Source organism: Monomorium pharaonis, chromosome 5 (assembly GCF_013373865.1).
Source record: "Monomorium pharaonis isolate MP-MQ-018 chromosome 5, ASM1337386v2, whole genome shotgun sequence".
Classification (NCBI taxonomy): Eukaryota; Metazoa; Arthropoda; class Insecta; order Hymenoptera; family Formicidae; genus Monomorium; species Monomorium pharaonis.
In genome coordinates, this window is record NC_050471.1 from 29,136,738 (window position 1) to 29,158,183 (window position 21,446).

At 35.3% G+C, this 21,446-nt stretch overlaps 3 protein-coding genes across 6 annotated transcripts; 1 reads left to right on the top strand and 2 right to left on the bottom strand.

Annotated features, from left to right (window-relative positions):
* Positions 1 to 116: 116 nt before the first annotated feature.
* Positions 117 to 4,508, bottom strand: LOC105834564 (ubiquitin thioesterase OTU1). Its single transcript, XM_012677136.3, has 4 exons — positions 3,163 to 4,508; positions 2,100 to 2,256; positions 1,515 to 1,831; positions 117 to 1,337 (listed from the first exon to the last, which is right to left on the bottom strand). The coding sequence occupies exons 1-4, from the start codon at positions 3,403 to 3,405 to the stop codon at positions 1,119 to 1,121; spliced, it is 936 nt and encodes a 311-aa protein (XP_012532590.1). The 5' UTR covers positions 3,406 to 4,508; the 3' UTR covers positions 117 to 1,118.
* A 151-nt stretch (positions 4,509 to 4,659) lies between these two features.
* On the bottom strand, positions 4,660 to 9,643 carry LOC118645530 (pyrimidodiazepine synthase-like). 3 transcript variants are annotated; one of them, XM_036286783.1, is made up of 6 exons: positions 9,626 to 9,643; positions 8,058 to 8,182; positions 7,864 to 7,969; positions 5,487 to 5,730; positions 5,146 to 5,373; positions 4,660 to 5,075 (listed from the first exon to the last, which is right to left on the bottom strand). In XM_036286783.1, exons 2-6 carry the CDS (start codon positions 8,080 to 8,082, stop codon positions 4,944 to 4,946), a joined length of 735 nt encoding a protein of 244 aa, XP_036142676.1. In that variant the 5' UTR covers positions 8,083 to 8,182; positions 9,626 to 9,643; the 3' UTR covers positions 4,660 to 4,943. The 3 variants fall into 3 exon arrangements, with proteins under 3 accessions (XP_036142676.1, XP_036142677.1, XP_036142678.1); XM_036286785.1 differs by lacking the exon at positions 9,626 to 9,643 and having other exon boundaries at positions 4,935 to 5,075; positions 5,250 to 5,373; positions 8,058 to 9,437; XM_036286784.1 differs by lacking the exons at positions 7,864 to 7,969; positions 8,058 to 8,182; positions 9,626 to 9,643 and adding an exon at positions 7,970 to 7,998.
* A 736-nt stretch (positions 9,644 to 10,379) lies between these two features.
* On the top strand, positions 10,380 to 12,642 carry LOC105828430 (40S ribosomal protein S9). Of its 2 annotated transcripts, XR_003625557.2 has the most exons (5): positions 10,380 to 10,526; positions 10,805 to 11,040; positions 11,362 to 11,548; positions 12,127 to 12,309; positions 12,412 to 12,544. XR_003625557.2 is itself a non-coding variant. In XM_012666751.3 (4 exons), exons 2-4 carry the CDS (start codon positions 10,818 to 10,820, stop codon positions 12,581 to 12,583), a joined length of 582 nt encoding a protein of 193 aa, XP_012522205.1. In that variant the 5' UTR covers positions 10,380 to 10,526; positions 10,805 to 10,817; the 3' UTR covers positions 12,584 to 12,642. The 2 variants fall into 2 exon arrangements, 1 of the variants encoding a protein (XP_012522205.1); XM_012666751.3 differs by lacking the exon at positions 12,127 to 12,309 and having other exon boundaries at positions 12,412 to 12,642.
* The last annotated feature ends 8,804 nt before the right edge of the window (positions 12,643 to 21,446 follow it).

Here is a 21,446-nt window from a genome sequence, read left to right on the forward strand (position 1 = left end):
ATCTCTATCTAATGAGTTTAAAATCGTTATCTAAAAATTACTTTTGAGCGACATTAATGATCATTCTTAATTTAAGAGCGTCTTTGAATGATGTTCATTATCTTGACTCTCATGAATTTCATTAATTAGATCACAGACTTCTATATATTACACTAAATCGCAAACTCCTGTCGAAAAGTTGACAATTACAGATATTCGTTTTTCCAATAAAATGTGATGAGCCAGGAAAATTGTCGAATGCACGTCCATTGGGGACGAGCGATCTGGGATCACAAATATCAACGAACGATGTTTAATCAAAGTCAGTAACTTATGTATTATGTGCATTAACAATTTTTAATTGCAAACGAATTCTCATTAATAGTAATAGTACTATTTGCAAGCGTCTCGCTTAAGTAGAAAAAGACATTAATTGTAGTATTACGTATTCCAGTGGCTAGAAATTGTGTTTGAAGACTAACGAACTTGTTGGCGCGTAGTTCGCATTGAGTTGGAGACTGCAATTTTTAACAATAAATTATTGCACTTACGCGAACATCCAGTGCTGATTCGTGTCGGCAGTATTCGATATATATTTCTAATTTTAATTCATCCGAAAAATCTATATTAATGTATTTAAAAGGTATTAACTCTCTTTTCTTTTTAACTGCAAAATGCCAATCCTTCAGTTCTAAACAGTATGACATATTTTTAGAAATTGCAAATTTGATCTAGTACAGTCGTAACAATGTACTAATCAATAAATCAAAAATATTAATAAAAAATAATTTCTTATTTAAAATATTGTATAATATTTATCTAAACAATGTTATTTACAATTTGCACAATAATTATGCAATAATATAATTTGTAAATATAATTTATAAAAATATCACACACATGCTCCTGTACTTTTCTCGGTACAGAAACAAAGAATTTGTCGTCATTTGAATTCTTTAGCACAAACAATTTATAATAAATAATAAATGTTTGAAATTAAAAAAATATATAAAAAATAATAAACTGAAATCCCCGGAAAGTTCCAACCGAAGAAAACAATTATTCAAAAATTACCCTATACTGTTTAGAGTCAAGGATAGTCACCGAAAAGTTAGATTATATGGGTTGTTGATACAAGGCTACGCTACAACTTCGCCGAAATTCTTATGGCCGGTGTCCTTGGCGTGTTGCTGCGCCGCCGCTTGTCCATTTAATGTGATTTTGCAGTCGATGCATATCAAGGTAAACCTTTGCACGTCCGTAAACTGACGACTCGATCGTGCTTCTTTCGCGAGTTGGGCAGCCTCCAGCAGCACTCTCTCGTCCTCAGTGGAAAAGATTGTTTGAATACTGCCCCCCTGATAACAAAGAGAATGCGTTAAAGTCAAAGTTGTGAAAAACACAGCAATTGTGCTAAAAAATCTCTTAGATAAAGAGTCTAAGAAAAGAGCTACTTGATTTTTTTTGACATAGTCTAAAAATTAGCAGAAATTAAAATATGATAAAATTTTTAAATATTAACATAACAAATTTACATCGAGCGGCTCCATGTAGAGAGGATCATAATGAATTCCGTCGAATATGAGAAAAACCCTTTGAGCGTAATGCTGATCCTCGCCAAACCTGTTGATGATCGCGTTGATACTGTCGATCACTGCTATTTCCAAACCATAAAATTTGGACAGGATCGACAGTTCAATGGCGCCACCCCAGGCGTCAGGCTTGAGAATCCACTCGCAATACTCAGCATTGGGTCTGCCTAGAAATGCTTCGGAGTATTCGTTCGGGTCTGCCGCTACTGCATTTGCTATAATCTCCCTCATAAAACTGGCACAGCTAGTGTCCACTTTTCCTAAAAAGGAAATAAAATAATTTTTAGTTCTTTTAAATTTAACGTTTTCTTTTTTTCTTACACCATTGGCAAATGTATGAAATTTTAATTTAGTCCTGATATTTTTAAATGCTCATATATTTAAAATGTATGATCATATAAAAGCGTGATATTTGTTTCTAAAATTATAAAAATTACATTCTATTAATATTTATGTGTATCTTTGAATTTAAAAACGTTCTTAAACAGTGCAGCATAGCAAGCTACTTAATAATTTTAGCCCACATACCATTCAGGACGTAACCTACGCTGGTGAAGAGACAGGAATTATCCGCAGGTACAACCTTCCTCATAAGGACACCTGGTGTGTTGGCAAAGTTCTCTTGGTCGACGATATGCGATCGTCCGAGATTGTCCACTCTCTGCTCGTGGCTATTGAACACAATCTGTGTGTGTGCACACATAATATTCATATAAAAGATTCTTAGCTTTCAACATTAAATTAACTGCAAACAAACTAAATAAATAAAATTATAATTTTAATGTGACAAAAATTAAATTATTTGTTACAATGTAGAAGTTTTCATATAAAAGCAGAAATAAATAAAACAGATAAGAACTCCAATTTATCTTTACAGATGTATGTGTCAAGTTTTTGTTTTTTATTCTTATGTAAAATTATGTTTTGTATTACTTATTTGTAAATTTGATGAGAAAATAACATAACAAATTTAAAATATTCATTCAAAAATTTATTTAGATTTGTTTATTTGTTTATGAGAGCTGTTTACTTAAAACTGCACCAAAATATGGTCATTTATGTTAGTCATTGTAAGTCAAATTATTCATCACTTTGATCTTTGCAGCTCAGAGCCAAAATTTTTTGTTATTGATTAGGAAGAAAAAAAGGAAAAACCTAAATAGCATGCAGATTTTTAATTTCGATATTTAAATTAAATTTCGAATAAATTTTAACTTTCATAGCTGTTATTGTATAATCAAAATATCCTCGCGTATAGATCCTCAATGTGCTCTCATCCCATATATCTGTATCTTGAAAAGAATTTGATGAATGACACACTGTCATGATTGACCATGAATTATATAATATTCTGTATGTTTATTCGCTTAAGTGAACCCTAGATGTGATCAATATTTAAATATTGCATGATATTATCGATCTAGTGGCTGTATTGAGTTTATTTTGCATTATTTAGAGGGACGTTGTATAATATCATTGAACGTCTAGGGTTCGCTTTAGACACTTGAGAAATAGAAAAATTGGGGTGTGCCATATGCTCTTTTTTACGCTATTTCCTACGCTCTCGAAGGAAGAGACCAACGAAACAGACCTGTTTCTCCTCGACGATGAGGGTGTCCCCGGAGATGATGCCGGCGCGCTCGATCGTGACGTCCGCCGCGTCCAGATCGACGGGTTTCGGCGGAAAGCCAGCGAGGATCTGGAGGGCGGCGGCTGGTACCCCGGTGATCTCGGCGAGCTTCGCCTTCAGCTGCGACACCTTGTCGTGAGCCGCGAGACCGTAGACGACCTTCTGACCCGATTTGGTCTTCACCCGGAGCACGAAACCCGCCATGACTCGCGTTGACCCGCTACTCCGCGAGACTGGAGACGGCCTGCGACCTGGACTCCGCCAATCAGCTGTTTCGCGCGTGCCTTCGCGGCACCTTTGTTCTCCTCCTCCTCCTCCTCCTTTTCCTCCTCGTCCTCGTCGGCGTCTTCGTAGTCGTCGTCGTCGTCGTTGTCGTCGGCGGCGACAGCGTCGTCACGATCGGGGCAATCAATCACGTACGCACGCGATTGTGCATCGCGTTAGCGCATTAATCGACAGCAGCAGCAAACAGCTAACGGCTGCAAGTGAGCTGTTAGCGAATAGCCATTACGATTCCACAATCCACAATCAACTCGCGACTCTTCTTCCTTTCTCTTTAATTGGCCCCGTGGTAAACGTTCATCTCGTCTAACTTGGAATTTAGATAAAAGTACACTCGATTATCAGTTGCATTTTGCGTAAAAAGAAAGGTTCAAAGGGAGAAAAGGTGTCGTTCTGCCTCCCTCCCCGAAAGCAAGATAATAATTAACACATCAGTTAAAGTTTACGCGAGTGTTCAGGTTAGGAAATCTGTCATACCGACGAAACATTCCGATTTTTTTTTCTTAAAATGCCTGTCAAAACTGATTGTATGTAAAAGTGCGAATTCATGCAGCGAGAAATCGCTGGCGACTTTAACACCTATTTGCAAAAATATTTTTTCACATATTAACGTAACAATCAAAAATGTGTTTTGTAAAGTAATATTTTTTTAATTATCGCACTAAACAATAATTATAAATAACGCAAAACAAATAGAGATCAGGATCGAAACGTTTGTTTGATATTGTTTGTAATTATTGTTTAGAATGCATAGACTCATCAGCCTACTTTTATTTCACAACTTTGAATTTTGTAAACCTGTTATCTTTACTTTTAATTTTTTAATTTATTCGAACGTTCGTTACATGTTTAAAATTTTTCATCTTTATTAAAATTTATTTTGGCTTACATTTCTTATTAAACGATTTTAAGAAGCTCACTAAATCTTGCATTAATTTTAACGATTTGAAATTTGTTTTCTTCCACATATTTGAATTTGAATAGACTACACAAGAACTTTTAGTTTTTACCATCGAACTTGGTTTAATAGATTTAAGTTCTGTAATAATTATTTCAATATTGTTTTATCACTTTTGTGAAATTGTCAAATATATGTAAGAATTCACATAGTGTTTAAAATGTCCTATGTGTATAATCAGGTATATATCTGCAATAATGATATATAGTAGAAACGCATTTTTTTATGCAAAAGAAATTTTTATTTTCATGTGTTAACCAATGTAACAATCAATAAAAACGCCTGTTTTATAAACCAGTTAGTATCTGTTTTAGATATTACATAAAGTAGTATATTACATAAATTTAAGTATATAGTATATAGAATTATAACATATAAGTATGTAAAATTATAGGTAGTACTTTACTATGCAGAAAATAGCAACATACGAAGTAAGCGTATTGCCTGAGCTCAAAATATTTTAAGATGGAATGAACCATAAATGCATAAATTTGGATTAGCTTTAGCTATTGACTATTAAATCATATTGAGGTGTCCCTGCTAGACGACTGCGCATATACTTGGCATGTACTTCGGTATCCAAAAAACTGCCGCTCACCGCAGGATCCTCTTTCATGGCAACTCTCCATTCAAGCTACATTATGTAAAAATATTTATGACAATTGATGAACATGCCTGCTTCCAATGATATATAATATTATTACCAGTCGCAAAAAACGATCCCGAGGTATGACAAACTGCTCTCCCTTTATAATCCTTATGATATCTACTCTTTCATAACATGGCCATATCATAAGGTCCAACATACCAGGTTTGCTGCCTCCAAAAAAGGGAGTTTCTCTCCTCGTCAATTCTCGATCAAAGAATTCTAAGCCAGTTAACATCTCATTGAATGTTGCATCCTGCTGCAATGCTATTTCTGAATAAAGTGTCTGAAAGCCAAGTATAATAATCATTAAATAATCATATGGTAATTAGCATACTTGAGAATTAGACGAGGATATGCATGTAAATATTTCAAAGTTAAAATCAGAGTAACAAATACCTTATACATATTCGATGCTACTGTATTAGATCTATCGATCCATAATTTATCTTTAGCTTTTGCTAAAGGATTACTTGGATACAGCTTGTTCTGCGGATATGCGTCGTCCAGATAATCAGCGATAATTAGGCTTTCATACAGCGTTTCTCCATTCTCCAATTCGATACAAGGAACTTTATTCAAGGGGCTCTTTTCTATCAACCAATCTGGCTTGTGCGTTAGATTCACATTCACAATGTCGTATCTAAAAGTGAAATAATCAGCAAGGAAAGAATTAGTATATAGATAGAAACATATAAAACATACAAAATTATTAAGGACTGTTACGCAATTAGAAAATTGTTTTTATAGAAAGGAAAGAATTAGTATATAGATAGAAACATATAAAACATACAAAATTATTAAGGACTGTTACGCAATTAGAAAATTGTTTTTATAGAAACAGATCTTTTTTTCCATGCTTTGTTAAATTAATGTATACAGGGTGTTAATAAACCTTTGCATAATATTTATACCATCGTGTTGCCCACGAAAATCCAAGACGAAAAGCTCTTTAAATTTTTTCGATTCCATGCGTACAGTTCTTATAATTATTGTCGGAAAATAGTGAAATATTGCCAATATACGCACGGCTATAACGGAAACACGAGCGCGGTGGGAAACAAGACGATCGTTATCGCTCGCCGCGAGGCGAGAACAGCGCAAATAAAATTCATTGTTATTCGCAATGTTATTCGTAGCGATAAGCGATGGGAACTAAGGATGGTCGACGATAGCTCATAACTAAAATTTTTCACATAAATTTTTAAACTGTACTACACATAAATTGGGAAGCTAAAAAATTAAAAGTTGATTAAAAACATTAAGAGAATCATTTCATTAGTATTTTCATTGATATACTCGAATTTTAAATCAATGAAAGAGAATAATTCGTTGGAAATCCACTACAGCTTATGCTCTTTCATAATTTTGCAAGCTTATCAGAACTGTATGTAAAATTAATATATTTTGTTTATTTATAAAATGTAAGTAGACGTTTTCACGAACAGCGGACTTCACAATTTGTAGACTTTATTCCAACGTGCAAAATTTTCAAAACGAATAGGAAACAATTAATTGTTCATGACTTATTCGCTTTTATTTCTTTAAAATTCAAGTATATTAATGAAATTAATATGACATATTCTTTGTTGTTAAATGGTCTACAAGTATAAAATATGTGGCCAAAAATATTAACCTTACATATTTAATCAATAAAGTTGCAAAATTGCGAGAAAAAATTGGAAGCGGCAGACTTTTAATGAATTATTCGGTTTTATTAATTTAAAACTGTAGTTCATTGAAAATACTATGGCGCATCTTCCGAAAGTAGTAGAATAAATATTAAGATATTAAATATAATAATAATTCAAATCAAAATGTAGAATATTTAAGGTTGAAAATGAGTCACATTTTTTTATAGTATAATAAATATAATTTTAATAAATTATATAAAATAGGATTTAATAGTAATTTTTTTAAATATAAAAAGATTGAAATTAATTAATAAATATTTGTAAAGTGACCTGCTAGTATAAGGATAATAACAAAATATATTAATTTTACATACAGTTCTGATAAGCTTGCAAAATTACGAAAGAGCATAAACTGTAGTGGATTTCCAACTAATTATTCTCTTTCATTGATTTAAAATTCAAGTATATCAATAAAAATACTATGAAATGATTCTCTTAATGTTTTCAATCAACTTTTAATTTTTTTAGCTTCGCAATTTATGTAGTACAGTTTAAAAATTTATGTGAAAAATTTTAGTTATGAGCTATCGTCGACCATCCTTAGTCTCCATCGCTTATCACTACGAACAACGTTACGAATAGCAATGAATTTTGTTTGCGCTTTCCTCGCCCCGCGGCGAGCGACGACGATCGTCTTGTTTCGTACCGCGCTCGTGTTTCCGTTATAGCCGTGCGTACATTGGCAATATTTCACTATTTTCCGACAATAATTATAAGAACTGTACGCATGGAATCAAAAAAATTTGGAGAGCTTTTTGTCTTCAATTTTCGTGGGCAACACGATGGTATAAATATTATGCAAAGGTTTATTAACACCCGTATACATTAATTTAAAAAATATATACATATATTATATTTTAGAAAGAGATCTTTTGTATACCTACTATATGTCAATAAATATAAAAAAATTTTGTACATACAGAATTATGTACTAAATTACTTAGAAATAATAACTTTTAGGAAATATATAAAAAAAAATTAAATATATAGTTTTAAAGTATGCTAAAGAAATTTGCAACTCCAAATAAAAAACTGACGAATAAATTAAGCCAATGGTTCATCGTGCAACAAATCATGCTTACGGAATTCGCTTAGCATCCAGTACGAGGTGTATTCTCTGTGCGTACGGGCAGAAGCGCATGCTGTACAAGCGTATTTTGCCGGGTACGAGGGGCAGTGGTACCGAACCTGAAAGAAGGCATATTCATTCATTCGTTTCTCATGAAACCTGTTAATTGCGTGTTGCACGATTTACGCTATGTAAATAATTTCTTACCGGTACTTAGATGCTTCGCGTTCATCCTGATCCTCGTATTCCTAGTACGTCAGAACTAGTGCAGTCAGAAATGTGGCTTTGGTACGTCAAACCCAGAACACGTCAGAAAAACTTTCGGGTCTCATCTACGTAAAAGTGCGAATGCGAATTTATGCAGCGAGAAATCGCTGGCGACTTTCCCCCCTCTACGTAGATACTGTGTAGTAGCGACAAATCGTCGGAAGTTCGTCCTGTCTGAACAGCATCGACAAGTCGCCACATCGCGCCTTTCAAGGAGCAATATTCGGATATACACGCGGGAAAGGAGAAAAAGGAGCAATATGAATAATCGTGAACACTGCTTCTTTTTGTAATCTCGCTTCTTTTGCATTCTTTGCAACTCCAACATTACAGCAGTTGCAATCGCTTCTTGACGGCTCTTCCCAGATAGCACAAAATATTATCATAAATATTTATAAATATATTTTACAAATTTATTTTCAAAAAATATTTTTAAAGATTATATAATTATTTTTGGGAGAAAAGCGACGGATATTTGTCGCTGGCGTCACTTTTCTCCCACTTCTCCCAAGTCGCCAGCGATTTCTCGTTGCATGAATTCGCACCTTAAGAAGTAAAAATGCTACGTCATGATTATCTGGATTATTTCGTTTACTTTTATAAAAATGTAATACTGGATAATATTAAATTGCATTTATTTTGAGTATATTAAAAGTACTTGCATGTTTTTTTTTCAGATTTTCATTTAATATTAATCACTATATATTTGTAACTGATGTCTTTCAATTTAAGACACTGGAAAAATTCGAAAAATAAGTTAATTGTCAATTTAAATGTTTTCAATTTTTGCATAGCGTTAGTATAGATAAATTAATTATTATCAACGGTGAGTTAGTATGGATAGACCAAGTCGATTTTTTTAAGCATTGACAGGAGGAAAATAATTTATGGAAGCTAAACTGTAAATTTTCCGATCCGCTCATACTGGCGTAAATAAGTCGTACGATTATTACAGTTTTTCAATCACAAACAAAGGCTGTGTTTCAAAATTGCTGTCAGTACTGAAAATTTATAGTTTCTGTTACGTACACTATAATAGATTTTCAGTACTGACAACAATTTTGAAACACAGCCAAAATAATGATTGTTTTAGATGGATGCAAGAAAGTCAAATAATACAATTTTAAGGAAGAATATATATGCATTATTATAAGCAATTTTTGGCGATCGTTTGATCAGAGAGGAACCTGAGAGCGGTCATCGCGTCGTTTTAGGTGTTTTCATTCATCAGCACCTCTATGTGTACAAAATGTGCACATTGAACTATGTAGTCAAATATCTATGAATCCCATAGATAATGTGCATGACTTTTTGGGTCTCTTCTATGCTATGTCCACGTTTATTTGGTTCTGTTTTATGCTATACCCGTAAATTTTACAATTATATGCATTCATATTTTAAATCTGTTTTGCATGTATGCAAATGTGCATAATCGTCTTCTATAAATGTGCAATACCACATATACATGATATAAATTCAATTAATTGATTTGATAAAAATTCACTCACCGATTGCTGTCGCTGCTCCTGGCCTGCATGCTGATGCTACTGCTACATTCCTTTTCCAGAATATCGAATCGCTCCATGGATGCCGCTTTCTGCTGACATCATCCTGCTATTCTCGAACCGCACATTAATAATGATCGCCCGATACTTTATTCGGCAATCCCGATATTACGGATATTACACACGAGTAAAGCGTAATCCGCGCGCGAGAATTTCACTTGGCGCGACCGTTACATTTGGAAAAATACGCACAATGAATTCTGAATACGCGAGACACGCACGGAGTCGACAGAGCGTCCGACCGGCGCTGGAGTGGCGTACGTGACTGGACTGGAGCACGGAGCAACGGAGCAACATGGCGGCAGCGGCGCAGGCGCGGCGAGTCAACAAGTCGGTCGCCTAGCAACGCCGAGTGGCGCCGACTAGCGCCGAGTACCGCCGGATATAGCATAAAACAGAACCAAATAAACGTGGACATAGCATAGAAGAGACCCCCAAAAATGCACATTACCTACGGGATTCATAGATATTTGACTAGATAGTTCAATGTGCACATTCTGTGCACATAGAGGCGCTGATGGATGAAAACACCTAAAACGACGCGATGACCGCTCTCAGGTTCCTCTCTGGTTTGATACATGTACCAAACGATCGCAAAAAATCACCTATAATAATCGTATGACTTTTGTTTACAACAATATTAATGGGGCTCAATTGACCTGCCTGCAAGGCATCAAAAATAAAAATACATCAACTCATTTTCAATCATGTGAATGACTAGTGTAGTATGCGGAAGCAGCGCCATTTAACAAAACAGTATCCGGTTATTCGGTATTCGGACATATTCGGCCATTTTTGTCGCGTTCGTCGTGGTGAGAGCTGGTTTTTTCTCGCGCTGCTGTAGGTAAGTAACGATTTCCGTAGAATAATCGCGTTATTCATGTCACGAATAATTTACTCGAACCAGATAATTTCAGCGAAGTTAATTTTTATTTATACTAAAGTGTAGTTTCAATTTCGGGACACTTTTATAACCATGTGCTCGTTCTTTGTCGAATCGCGAACACGTGGCAGACGCTTCGTTCTCTGTTTGCGGAATTATTACATCCAAAAGTTATCTCTCTTTCTACGTAGACGTAGATCTACGTAATTTATAAATATAACAATGAGTTTTATGTTCAGGTGAACCCTCGGCATGGTTAACGGAAGGATCCCTTCGGTCTTCTCGAAGACCTATGTCACGCCCAGAAGGCCGTACGAGAAAGCTCGTCTCGACCAGGAGTTGCGCATCATCGGAGAATATGGTCTCCGTAATAAGCGCGAGGTGTGGAGGGTCAAGTATACCTTGGCCAAAATCCGCAAGGCCGCTCGTGAGTTGCTCACGTTGGAAGAGAAGGATCCAAAGCGTCTCTTCGAAGGTTGGTCTTTGCTCGTTACGCATGTAAATTTTACAAACCTGCAATTATATATGAATGTCCTAATCAGATTGAACTATTGTTTGAATGATTACTTTAATTATTTTAAAAAATGTGTAGTTATTTAAATTTTATTGATTAAAAAGATGCATACGTTATTAAAATGATAAAAAATGTGATGAAGTAACGCTTGACACCTCTTGTCTGAGTGCTCATGAAGAGACAATGCGAAAATTTCTGATGGATTTAAGAGTAAACGTTCAGAGACTTCATTATACGTGCAAATGCAAAATTCTGTAATGTACAAAAATGCATTGCTTTTAGGAAACGCTCTGCTGCGTCGTTTGGTAAGGATTGGTGTGTTGAACGAAGCCCATATGAAGCTCGATTACGTGTTGGGTCTAAAGATCGAGGACTTTTTGGAACGACGCCTGCAGACCCAGGTGTTCAAACTGGGTCTGGCCAAGTCCATCCATCATGCCCGCGTACTCATTCGCCAACGGCACATTCGGTAAATAATAACGATGTCTACAATAGGAAAGAAGATAATTTATGTATTTCAGAAAAAAGTTGTTGGAAAAAAAATTCAACTCTAACATTTATCAATTTTGACGTTTGAAGAAACGCCTTAAAAAATGGGCAAGAAGTGGCTGAATTTCTTACGGCACATTTCTAATCTTTAAGGCAAGATTAAAAGCCTGGATTAATCACTGGTTAAGGATTACAAAATTCCTTTTTCGGTTTCAGACCAGGCAACAAATTAAACATTTATGTACTAATAAATGTGCTTTTATTTATTAAATTTGGTCATAATTGCTTAATATTTAAAATATTCTCTGAAAATATTTAATATTATAAAAATTAATTTAATATATTTTAACAATTACTTTATTAAGATGTTATTTATAATAATTTTTTAAATATGAAAAAAAAGTAATAGCATTTTTGTAGTATTGAAAAAATATTTTAGAATGCGAATAATCAAACTCTGATTTTTTGGTAAAACCGATAGAAATTTTTCATTAAAATGCATTTTAATATTTGGCGCGATGTCACAAGACAAGATGATGAACGAATTCTGTTGCTCAGGTACCAAGACGATGGAACCTGATTAACCCGACCTGGTTAAGTCAAGAATTCAATTGTTAACTTAACGAAAATTTTATTCGCACAGGCCACTTAGGTGCCGTTCATCGGCACTTAACGCCTGTTGAGCCTGGCGAGATTCTTCATTTTTTCTCATCGAGAGAAAGAGGGGGATAGAGTTTTTCGGTAGAGTTCTTTACATTTTGTAACAAAAAAATTATGATCAAACGGCTACGGTACGAGTCCGATCGAGGAGATCGAATAATCAGTGGCGATTTTTCGTTGCAGCGTTCGCAAACAGGTGGTGAACATCCCGTCGTTCATTGTCCGATTAGACTCGCAGAAGCACATCGACTTTTCGCTCAAATCGCCCTTCGGCGGTGGCAGACCTGGTCGCGTCAAGAGGAAGAATCTGAGAAAGGGAAGTGGTGGCGCTGCACCAGAAGAGGAAGAAGATTAAAATAATCGTTATTATCGCCATTTATTTTATTATATCAATAAATGCGTGACATGTGATAATCGATTGTTTCTTTTGTTTTCCTTCTTTCTTCCTTCTATCTTCTAAACGAAATAATGTTATCCTTTCCAAATAAGAACTCAAAGTAGATGTAGAAGATATGAACGTAAAGACTGGAGCTTAAAATTTGGTTAAGATGTTATCTTCTTTTAATGTATGAATGATTAATTTTGCATCTATTTTATTAAATTAAATAAAGCTTTCTTATTATTTAATTGTTTTGGAAAAATTATAGTCTGCAAGTAATCGTCGCGAATACGAGTTATGTAATCACCTGCGTTCAAAATCTAGCAAGATTTTGCAAGTTCTAGACTTTTATCTTTTGTTAAATTCTGTTTTATGAAAAATAAAAGTTTAATATTCTCGAAGGTCTGTGTATTAGGCTTTGTTTTTATTTTACTATTTAAGTTTTTTATACTGTGTATAAATTTTCAATTATTCAATGTTCTCAAACTAAAATAGAGTCCTGAAAGCGACTAAGATGACACCATGGATATGAAAACTGCTTTTCCTCTTTACTTTTATAAATGTAGCATAGCATAGGAGAGAAGCCTGAGGAACGGCCACGACTGTGATTTATATACATGACGTATTAATTTTAACCACGTCAAGATTTAAATTTTATATATGAGATAAAGTACAAATAACAAAATTAATAAAGACGTGTAAATAAGCGTTTACAGTTATATATAGTTATGCGAGAATAATTTGAAAAGCAAAATTTATTATTCAAGATGGTCCAGTAATATAATCGAAGATATTTTAGTTAGAAAATTAATCGAGAATGTAGAATGAAAGTTTATTTTATATGAAATGTTTACGAAAAAATTGCTGCATGAAATAAACATGTATTTATGTTCTCTTGTGTTTATTATTATTATTATTTACTTGTGTATCTGGAAATGTAATAATAAATGTAACGTAAAATATTTATTTTGTTATTTAAACAATATTGATTGGAGAAAGAAGAAAATAAAATTGTGAGAAGGAATATGCGAAAATTTTTATCAATATTTCTCCGTAGAGAAAAGATCTTTAAAGGCGCAACTGTTGGACCATTAAATATCTCCCATCGCGCGTCACCCTCCATTAGAAGTGTCGAACACCCCGAACGGCGCTCGGAGGGCTCGTAAAAAGTATCAAGAAAAACTTGTTGGCGAGGGATGCATCGTAAAAGTTAACCTTTGAACTCGACGAGGCTTTATCTCACTCCCTCGACGCTTTTATCGTTATATTCTCTTCCACAATGCAAAAATTATTAAGAGACTTAATAGCAGTAGTTATTTTAGCCGCATCATTAATAGTTTTAATATCAGCTAATGAAAATTAAGGTAAAGTAATAAAGAGAATCATAATTTAAAAAGTATTATAAAAAATATTTTTATATATGTTTATAAATATGTATGAAATTTTTATAAGTTTTATGTCATTTTTAATATCAAACTTAAGTTTATGATATTAAAAGACATAAAACTTATAAAAATTTCATACATATTTATAATTATATATAAAATTGTCATAATCTTTATATAATTTTAAAGAATCGATTTCTTTTCGAAAATTGATTTCATCATTATTTGACTTTTTTCAGATCATACAACATTTATCCAGAATAACATCTTCTAAAATATCTTTCATTGCGCATCTTTTTCATTAAAATGGGAAATGATCTAGTGTATATATTTATATAAAATAATTTGGAAAAAATTGATTTCTTAAAATCCATTTAGAGACATCGTCATTGTTTTAATTACATAAGAATATATAATAAATTTATATTCATGATGATACGCGCATACTAATAGTATTAATATATATTATATAAATAGAAAGTCCTTGTTCATCAAGAAACGATTTCGAGCACCTCATCTCCCGGTTTTATTGCATTGACGATTACATCTGTCGTGTCGTAGCGCTCGCGACAGACGTGAAGTAGCGTGCGAGTCACGCGCGCGGCAGCAAGTCGACGCGTCAGCGACGTGAACTTTTGCGCGCGGACACGGCGCGTAGTTCACGTCAATCCGCGAATTGTTTAGCTCGCGTCGAACGTCCCGCGCTCCGCATTCCTCGCGTTTTCTCGCCCGTTGAAAGTGAAACGCGTGCGGTTCGACGGGATTATCACCACCACGTCGGCGGTGCGACACACACCAGCTGCGAGCGACAAGCGCTAACCAGCGCTCCGCCGTCCTTCGAGATCGCTTTGATCGGGACAATATTCGCCAAGGGATCGAAAGTGCAGGCGGGATCAAGATGGCCGGGCCAGCCGATCGCCAACGATGACGTGCGCGGTGAGAATTATTTGTCACAATTATTTGTACTAAGAGCCGCAATTTTATGTTCAACCTGCAAGTGCCTGCGTTATTTATGGATGAATCTTCACCCAGGTGCCCAATTCGAGTTCGCGACAACTTTTGCTCTTTTTTTTTTTAATTGAAATTTCGATAGATCGAGCTTAAAACAATTGTTTATTAAGATTTTTAAAACATCTTTGAGGCACGCTTTTAATTTTAGCCGATAAAGCTGTGCCGATAAAACAGCAAATGCATGTTATCTTAAGAAAAAAAATCGAACTAGCTACCGACGTTCGACTAGTTTTTTCTGCGTCGATAATGCGAACATCTTGGTTATTTTCGTCAAGTATTAGGATTCGGTTAAGCCGATTGAACGCGAATGAACAATATTCAGAACACTACCGGTCGCACTTCATCGAGGCAGATTGTTCATTCCTTGTTTGTTCGCGCTCGCTTGGTCCGGATCAGGCTTTATCCGATCGATGCATTTTCCACGGTACGATTACGCGAATGAATTAATTGAAACATGAGATATTGATTAACGGTGTAGTCGGGATTACCATTAGTATTATAACGAATAAGTACTAATAATACCGTAAAATAATAGAAAGCTAGTTATCCCTAGTGAACAAAATTGTAAAGAAAAACGTTTCTATGAAAATTTTCTATAATACGCATTGGGGTGTTGTATCTTGATTTATTTATTAAATTTATTAATTTTATTATTGTAATTTATCTAGGAGTCTTTATTAATTTTATATTATTTCACATAAACAGCAACTTTTTTTTACATTAAATAGATTTGGATATTTTTGAGCTTGAAACCTCTTATTTGTTTTCTAAAAAAGTAAAATTTTTTTATAAACAAATTATTATTGTTATTGAAAACAAAATTGTTAATTCTAATTATGTAAAAATATGCAAATGAAAACAAAATTGTTAATTCTAATTATGTAAAAATATGCAATATTTTTCTAGAAAAAATTTTGTTTAATACTTAGAAAAAAATTATTAAATTATTAAATGTGGCATTAAACAAAAGTTGAAGAAATAATGAATAAAGTTAAAGGAGATTATTCACTAAAATTTACAAAATTAAAAAATAATATGATAATTTTTGTGTCAAACGATTTAATACATCCTCAACATTTTTTTTGCTTGGAGTAAAAAATAAAATCGGATCTTTTATACTTGAATGTGGAAAAAATGTATGATAAAAATTTCGAGGGGAGAGAGGAACGGGAAATTCAACTTGGACACGCCCATGATTGGTATTATTATTAATCGCATTAAATATTTTTGTATGTTATTACGCTGTTTACGTAAAACACGCGAATGTTATTCGTAATTGCATTACCGTTTTATATATGCGCGGTATGATACAAACTTCAATTTCGCTTTATAAATATTACTTGCGAGTGCGATGAAGGAAAGAAAGCCGATGTAAAATTATGTCTAACCGGTCGTTCGACCGGAAGCTTTAATGCGTGTTTATAATGTAACGTTTCAGAACGCAACATTGACGAAATAATAACTTGGAAGTATAACGAATTATTGTCAGCACCCGGGCGCCGCACAATCTTTCCCTCTTTCCTCCCCCCGCCTCCCTCCGAAATTCTTATAAAGAGAGAGATTACGCGCGCGATCACGTCGGAGATCCTTTTTATTCGACACCGAGGGTGTCGAACGCGCCTTCGTCGTCGTCTGCGTGCCCTTCGATGTATCGAGGGCCAACGTCTCGGCGAGATAGACCGTCGACTTTATCCCACATGGGGTTGACAGTCCTCGTGATGGATAATAGGGCCACCCCCCGCGGCATCTCCGCCTCGTCCCCCTCCCCCCGCGCCCTCCCCGTTTCGTCTCGCGTGCGTTCGCCGCGAGCGTGCAATATTTCACGGCTTATTTACTTTTTGGAGACGCACGTCTCCACGGTCAACGCGTCGCGACGCTCCGGCGTCGCGTAGGCAACGGGGAACGGAAATTTTTCAAATTTTTTTCCTCCCGTTTCACATAAAGGGAGACGCATTCCGCACACGGTATATACCGCGGTCTGATACGTCGACTTAGTTAGCTTCTTGACGGTTTATTTAGCGGCGTTCGTATCAAGGCTGCGTGTATCAGCGCTATGAGATTAAAAAATTTCATCGCCGATCAGATAATTTTAATTTTGATCAATCGGTTTCGTTCCGGTTCGCTGGAGTCTAATCTCCGGAGTTTGCGAACTCACCGCATTACGTATACACACACATGCAGAAAAAGATTTGTTCTACTATTAAGGAAAGCGATTACTCAATTTATTATTTTTTTTCTTAAGAATAAGTAACAGTTATCTTTAATAAGAAAATATTTCCTTAATAACATGGCCTTAAAATATACTTATTACAAATTTTAGAAGAACTAATTATCATTTACTTGAAAAAATAATTTATACTTTCTTTGAAAAATATTATAAAATTGAGTTGAAAAAAGTCAAAGTAATAAGTCGAATTTTTATATTAACTTAATATTTTTAATTAAAATAATAAATTATTAGGATTCGGAATATATTTTGAATAGATTTGTTACTCATAATAAACTTACGATCGACTTGCGGACGTACATATAAATTTATGAATTATCTAAAATAAGTTTAATTCAAGTACTTTTCTGTATATAACACGGAAGTTTACTTTAGGTAAATCTTACTTGTTTTTAGTAAATAATGAGTGTATTTTAAGACTATTCGTCAAGAAGATATACTTTACAAGGATAAATGTTACTTAAAAGAAGAAAACCAAAAGATGAGAAACTGCCTTTTTTAGCATGAGAATAAATTTTTCCGCGTGTAGGCTTTATGATAAATCGGACTTTAGACAAATCGTTAAGATTAAGTTCAAAGACGCAGAAGCTAAATTTGTAATTTTTTTCTAAGGTCACGCAGTGCCCTTCTTTTTCTTTGAGAAAATAAACTTTATTGAGATGTAAAAATCGGGAAATGGTTCAGAAGTATCTTAAGAATATACAGATTTATTCGGTGCACACAATGCACGTAATATTACCGCCTCTATATTTATATATACAAGTTTATAGTGAAATTCCGGGAAGGCGAAGGACCCTCGAAAGATTTGCGGACCGTGCGCCTTCGAAGCCGGTCATTTCGAATAGCGAGCGATTAAAATGTTCTCCGTCTCTCCCTCCCTTTCTCTCTCTCTCTCTCTCTCTCTCTCTCTCTCTCTCTCACTCCGGGCACTCTCCGCTGATAATTAATTCCGCGTAAATGCGATTTCCGGAAGCGGATTATTTTCCGCGCTCAGCGGTACTTAGCACGTATCGCGCGGGTCATTCATAACGCGAGCGCACGTATTTGCATGCGAGCATAAATAATGCAAGGAGGGAATCCTGAATTACGACTCGCCGGAGGGAAGCGTGCATGCATGTGTTTCCGTAAACAACACGGAAATTTCCGGCGTCGCGCTCTCGCCTGCACCGACGCGGGCGGCCGGGCGACCGGGGTCTACAGGGAAAATGATCCTCGGTATAACAGCCGGGCCCTTGATACATATTCAATAGCACGATTTCACGCGCGCAAGTCACACAGATCGGTACACTACGTTTTACTCCTTGTTACTTCTATCGTTCGCGAGACGTCAATTCCCCCCCCCCCTCTCGTTGCTGAAAGAGCGCGAAAACAAAACGCGCGAGCGAGCAATTTGTTTCAGTCGGTCTCGAATCTCGGAAGAGACTTTCGAGCAATTTAAAATATATTATACATATATTTGATCGCACATAGAAGGCGAACGACATTGTGCCGAAATGCAGATATGAAAAATAATTACTTGGAGTCGTTAGAGGAAAAAAATTTTGCGAATGCTCAATCTGGGGCTCGATTCTTGAATTCATTCGCAAGAGAAACGTATTGGCAAATTCTGTTCTTACAGAAAAGTTGGAAATTTATTGGCTATCGTATGGCTTTTAACCAATAAACTTGTAACTTTTCGGTTAGAGCGGGTGTTTGCGCATACGTTTCACTTGCAAATGAATTCAAGAATCGACCCATACAGCACAGAGCTCTCAGCAACATTGTTGCAACATTACAATATTACGAGTTGCAATGTAATATTGTAGAGATGTTTCAGAAACATGCAATACCAGTATTACGCCAAAATGTTTTAGTAATGTTGCAGAAATATTATAAAATTTTGAAAATATGATATTAAAAAATATGCATCAAGTGTTGCAATATATGTGCAACTTCGTGTAAAAAGACATTTGTGACATTTTTAAATAGTCCTATGAGATTTAAATATTTGGATTTGTGTGCAATATTTATATCAAAGATTATAATCTTTTTGAGATTTATAATAAGAACAGTTAATTAAACAATTTTTTAAATAAAAAAATAAAATTATTACATATGATTGATTATTTGAAAAATTGTTCAATTTACTGTTTTATTATAAATCTCGAAAAGTGCAATTAATCGACTATAAATATTAATGCTAAGAAATTCATATATATGTATTCATTAATATTATTGTTTTTGACAATAACTAAAATAATGCTACTTAATAAGAATAATGCTACTTAGATAATAGAATATTGTGTAAGTTTTTATTCTTATATAAAATGTAATAATTTTCTAATTTTCTAATATGCTTCTAATATATTTTAGATTTTAATAGGTAAACTTTGAGAATATATAAAAATATTTAAGAGAAATAGAAAAGAAATTCATTGCAATTGCGTAAATTTACAATTTTTTATCCAAATTTTGGATGCAAAAGGATTATAAGGTTGGACACAAATTGCAACGAATTTCTTTTTATTTCTTTTGTCTTTATATATTCTCAAAGTTTACTTACTAAATTTGAAGCATTATGCATATTTATAGCAACGCGTTTTAATGCATCAAATACATTGCATCGTAACATTGCAGTAGTTTTACATTGTAATAATTCTCAGGGCGGACATTTCAGCGTTGCCGCAAGCTTGCAGTAACATTGCAGAAACATTTCCCAACGTCCATGCAATATTACAATATTTCAATGTAAGATTTCTGCAATGTTTTTTTAATTTTTCGGTGCTGCATGGGGAGTCCCTGATTATCGCAGAAGGTCGAAATTTTTTTTGCAGCAATCATTATGCTTGAGTATCCTATTTTATTTATTTCAATGGTTTGACATGAAGCCATTTGTTCTTACGTGCGCACAGTTGCATTACCGAGCGAACAACGACGGGAGATCGGAAGTCCGCAGCGAAACTGAGGCGGGAACTGGCCTCCGAGGTGGCAGATTCGCGGATTCGTATGAGAAAAAAAAAAGTTACATCGGCGCATCTGAAAGGCGCTGATTCGTGTTTCGATATAATTCGCGCTGCATGCCAACAACTCGGTGGCAATTTTTCATCTCGCGCTTCCGAAAAATTCGAAAACCGCCAACGGCGAGCGAACAAAAACCCGGAAATTGAACGATGATTGCTATGACGAGGCGGATAAATGCCATGCCAAGCTTTTTTTTTTATTTCCTTTATATATATATATATATCCGCGCGATTCGCAATTAAATTCAGTTTTGCGCGTTAGATTAAATTTTCAAAGAATGTTCACCGGTCGCGCGCGTACGGAAAAACTCCGAAAATCCGCCGCGGACAATCGGACGAAATTCGCGAGCTCTTTACACGAATATCAATATCAATTCATTGAATTCCGTCGCTCGGTTATTTTCTAACGACGGCGAACGTCCTTGATCGCGAGCGCTCTATCAACGACGACCGAGGCCGTGGAAAACTCGCAAAAAAAAATACAATTAAACGCATCGCGTCCCTCGCTGGCTGTACCGTATGGCTCTCGGTCGGATTGTTTATGGAGAAATTCGGCGAGCGGCTTCGATTAGTCGCAGCGAGCGGCCTGTAAAATTAATTAGCGCCGTTAAGCGAGCCGAGAATTGGGAAAATTGGCGCGGGAATTCTCGATCTGCACGTATTTTCGGGTCCATTATCGGAAACACGACCGGTTGACAGAAAGAGAGAAAGAGAAAGAGAAAGAGAGAGAGAGAGAGAGAGAGAGAGGGAAGAGAGAAAGAGAGAAAGAGGATCTCCCTCGTGGAGTGTACCGACCTTCATTCCGGCCTTTACCACATTCCATGGTGAGTCCTCCTTTCGTCGTTGACCCCATAAACTCGTACCACATCCACAAGATACAAGTTCTCGGCGAGAAAACTCCGGCTGCAGCGAGATGCTCGCGTAGTACTTTCGTCGCACGTATCTCCGTGTGTCGCTACGCGCGGCGGTAATCGCGCTATCAATTGTTATTTATTCGCGACCGGGATTATTAATTTACAAATTAATTTAGAACGATAAAAGCAAAATCCTGATTTCCGCACTTGGTGCGATTTAATTCGTGAAAACGATGTGATTTTTATTGCCCGCTGCTCGCACGCGCGGTGACTATTAATCCGATTGCGCGATTACATTTTATATATCTAATAAGAATAATATAAAGCGTTGGGAGGAGGTAGAGAGACGGACACATTTTTGTT

What these genes read in the sequence shown, in the direction of transcription:
- LOC105828430 (XM_012666751.3), top strand. Translation starts at nt 10,818, where the DNA reads ATGGTTAACGGAAGGATCCCTTCGGTCTTCTCGAAGACCTATGTCACG. An exon ending in TCCAAAGCGTCTCTTCGAAG is followed by an intron (nt 11,041 to 11,361) that starts GTTGGTCTTTGC and finishes CATTGCTTTTAG; the next exon opens with GAAACGCTCTGCTGCGTCGT. An exon ending in ATTCGCCAACGGCACATTCG is followed by an intron (nt 11,549 to 12,411) that starts GTAAATAATAAC and finishes TTTTCGTTGCAG; the next exon opens with CGTTCGCAAACAGGTGGTGA.
- LOC118645530 (XM_036286783.1), bottom strand. Translation starts at nt 8,082, where the DNA reads ATGAACGCGAAGCATCTAAGTACCG. An exon ending in CTGGATGCTAAGCGAATTCC is followed by an intron (nt 5,731 to 7,863) that starts GTAAGCATGATT and finishes TTTCACTTTTAG; the next exon opens with ATACGACATTGTGAATGTGA. An exon ending in TAGCATCGAATATGTATAAG is followed by an intron (nt 5,374 to 5,486) that starts GTATTTGTTACT and finishes CTTGGCTTTCAG; the next exon opens with ACACTTTATTCAGAAATAGC.
- LOC105834564 (XM_012677136.3), bottom strand. Translation starts at nt 3,405, where the DNA reads ATGGCGGGTTTCGTGCTCCGGGTGAAGACCAAATCGGGTCAGAAGGTC. An exon ending in CGTAGGTTACGTCCTGAATG is followed by an intron (nt 1,832 to 2,099) that starts GTATGTGGGCTA and finishes TTTCCTTTTTAG; the next exon opens with GAAAAGTGGACACTAGCTGT. An exon ending in TCTACATGGAGCCGCTCGAT is followed by an intron (nt 1,338 to 1,514) that starts GTAAATTTGTTA and finishes CTTTGTTATCAG; the next exon opens with GGGGGCAGTATTCAAACAAT.